At 40.2% G+C, this 3297-nt stretch overlaps 1 protein-coding gene and 1 long non-coding RNA gene across 2 annotated transcripts in view; one reads left to right on the forward strand and one right to left on the reverse strand.

Annotated features, from left to right (window-relative positions):
• The window catches only part of LOC106808921 (baculoviral IAP repeat-containing protein 6-like), a gene marked incomplete in the record, with an annotated part of 38836 nt that overhangs the window by 24108 nt on the left and 11431 nt on the right, over positions 1-3297 (forward strand). Inside the window, 3 exon segments of the mRNA XM_014811840.1 lie at positions 871-988; positions 1538-1653; positions 1953-2081. Of these exon segments, the coding sequence (XP_014667326.1) occupies positions 871-988; positions 1538-1653; positions 1953-2051 (333 nt within the window).
• Positions 1-3297, reverse strand: part of LOC106808927 — a 12815-nt gene that overhangs the window by 6939 nt on the left and 2579 nt on the right. Inside the window, exon 2 of the long non-coding RNA XR_001393824.1 lies at positions 84-90. This is a non-coding gene — a long non-coding RNA (uncharacterized LOC106808927). The remainder of the gene's footprint in view (positions 1-83; positions 91-3297) is intronic.

Genomic DNA, 3297 nt, shown 5'->3' on the forward strand with positions numbered 1-3297 from the left:
AAATATTTCTAATGGTGATTGAACCATGAAACCTTTTATGTAGCGCAATTATAACCTAAATTAGCTGAAAATAACCCTAGAACCTAGAGGCTACTGTTCCTTTAAATATAAATTTTAATACAAATATAAATTTCATGACAATCGGATAAAAAGTGCAGAAGTTACAGGTTCTAGAATATTTCGACAAAAAATGTTGTTACCATGGCAACGATGACTCCGCCCACACCAAAAACGATTGGCGTCTTCGCTTTACGATAACGCACCTTCATGCGAAATTTGAAGATGATCCGAGAAGAACTGCAGCCGGTAGAGCATTCACAAAGAAATCTCTGCGGCGGCGGCGGGGGCGGCGGCGGCGGCGCGACGATGCCAAACCCATAGTATCCCCACGAACTTCGTTCGTTACAATAATAACTACTATCTATATGTAGTAAAGTTGGGGTAATATTTAGTAAAACTTGGCACATAGGATTTGAGTATAGTCGCATGCGATTCCTTATTTTTCTAAACCTGATTTCCAAAACAGTAATCATGTTGGCTGTATACTTGATTGCCATAAATTAAGCTGTATGGTTATAGTCCACACCCCTTTAGCTTTCCACCATAGATAGTGTCAACGTGATCACATTGTTTGAAAGAAGACTAGACTGTGGTTTATACATCCAACCCTCACAAGAATATAGGCGCTTGCTCGATATTGCATAACTTTAAGACATTCACGCGCCGTGTGATTATATGTCGACTCTTGCTACGCCGGCTCCGAGGTCTGTATGCTGAAACCTGAAACGCTGCATGCGGGGCAAGCCACTGTGGGTGTGCGCGACTGACTATACTGAAGACTGGAGAGAAACCCAGTATTTACTGCTGCAGGTTCTGATCTCAATCCAGTCGATGATATTTGTGGCTGAGCCGTTCTTCAATGAGCCAGGCTACGAGCAGGAGATTGGTTCTGAGGCAGGCCGAAAACACAGCGCCGAATACAACCATGGTCAGTATTACTGAGGTTGCAGTGAGACCGACACTAACGTGTGGCAGGAACTGTACCACACTAAGTGAGAAATGTAATGTCGCAATGGGCTAGCTTTTCAGTGAGGATCGTATCTATGAATCTATGGAGTTGTTTTTACAATGGGAACAGAGTAACAAAATTTCACTGCTATTAAATTTCACTGCGCTTAACCAGAACGCGGTATACTTTTGTAATGAGCAAGCCAATATCATTTATACTCATGTAACTTCCACTGTATGAGTGATCACATTATTACTTTTATAACATGAGAAGTTAGAAAAGGTATGAAAACCCTTAGACTATATAACGCTATAATGTGTGAGGGTTTTTTGGATGACACAGAAAGATGTTTTGGGTCTGTCAGAGCTCACAAAATGAACGTGATGAAACATTTCTGAACAACGTGTAGTTTTATTGGTGTATCATTCAGATAATAGTCGTCTTAAATTCATTAATTTTCTATAAATACATTACATACATATATTTTCATTTTGCATGGCATATAATCTAGGGTGTTTCTTCTTACAGAGGTGCAAATAAACACAGTTAAATGGGCAATGGTCCATCAGATGAGCAACCCTAGTCCTGGCTTTGAGGAAGTTATCAAGACACACTTCAGGCTGAAGAAAGACCGGATTCTGCAGGTATGTGCAATCAGAGTAGTGTACAGTCTGCAGTCGAGTAACATTCAGTTACCTACACAGTGAGCCCAGTGAAATTGCCAAGACCGTTCTAGATTTTGGTATCCACACTCTGGTTTATACAGCAATATTAAGGTTAAGAATAGTTACGATCGCCTTAAGAGCCTTGCTGTGGAGACACTCCAGAGTCCCCGAATCTAATGGCCGCCATCTCAGAAAATTTTTTGGATGGGATTGTTGGGAGAGAAGGACACACGTTATCGTAACGTGCTTCACACGACGTCATACTTTCGTATTTGCAGGAGGTTGAAGGCTGGTATGCCACGAACAAGTCATCGCGTCTGGAGAGACAGCTGCAGAACCTCAAGTCGGAGCTCGCAAAATTCAACGTCATAGAGTGAGGGAAGTGAAGTGGTGGATCCTGTTAAGAAGTGCGTGTAAATATTTGCTAATTGTCACAACTCGGCATGGAATCTAGAGCATGTGTGTGTGTGTGTGTGTATGTATATATAATAGAGCAGCTTCGAAGAAAGTTTGGCCATCGGAAAGGTTACAGAACTTTGGTATTTGATGATAATTTACAGAACGTTTAGAAACTGATGCGGAAAGCTCAGTACCATTTTTCAGATCGTGCCAATGTGAGTTTACCATTCCATTACTGTTTGATTTCTGACTATAGTGGTCATAGGCATATAAGTATATCTGAATTATATAGGTTGCATTTTAATGGGTGAAATGCAGAATCATAGCTACGTAATAGTTTTTAAGCATGGTTTAATGGGGGAGTAATGGTTGAGCTACTACATTTAAGTGTATAATAGCATGTCAGTGGTGCTAGCATGCTTTCACGTAACTTACATGCACTGTGTGTACAGTGTGCAAGTGTTCAGAAAATACCGGTGTAGTGTATCATGTAGGAGTAAATAAATCAGGTTAGAAAAACAGACGTAATAATCATTAATAGGGCACAGGCTTCACTTAAAATAGGACTGCTGGTCTTACAATTAGATTTCTTTTACTGTATCTTTGTTCAGAACATGGCATTGATACAATAGATTGTAATGATTTATAATAATACCAACCAAATTGCTAGCAAATAACACGCTAATCAGGTTCGCGTCTTTTGGGGAATTTAAACAAAACGTATCATAAAACTCATTTCAAGTATGATAGAAGTGTATTCACACATGCATCGCCCACACGTTTTTCACTCGACATCTTGTTGTGACAATGCATGCGTTCAGGCTGCCTCGCAGTCTGTAAAGTGGGAAATTAATGTGATTTTATATGAGCAGGAAAGCGCAGATAACTCTATTATTGTACATAGGCACTAAGAGCGGGTCCTTAGTCATTTTGCGCCTGCATATAGCATTGCTGACTGAATTCTAACAGTTGTGTTTAAAAATATTCATGAACAATTCTATACAATATTTATTCGATGGATATGTTCATGATATCGTTGTAACATAGCCTACCGCACATTCGATAACCCAGGTTACAATTGTCAGTTGTCGCAGTAAAAGGCCATACTGGCATACCAAAACAAGAGCCGCAGAGTGTCTGGGCTCATCTGAGGTCTGTTGCTACGATTATAAACGTAAAATTTCAGTCGTGCGTAGTACCACATTTGTTAGGCGCAGATATGCA

This window comes from Priapulus caudatus, unplaced genomic scaffold (genome assembly GCF_000485595.1).
Source record: "Priapulus caudatus unplaced genomic scaffold, Priapulus_caudatus-5.0.1 Scaffold314, whole genome shotgun sequence".
Taxonomy (NCBI): domain Eukaryota; kingdom Metazoa; phylum Priapulida; class Priapulimorpha; order Priapulimorphida; family Priapulidae; genus Priapulus; species Priapulus caudatus.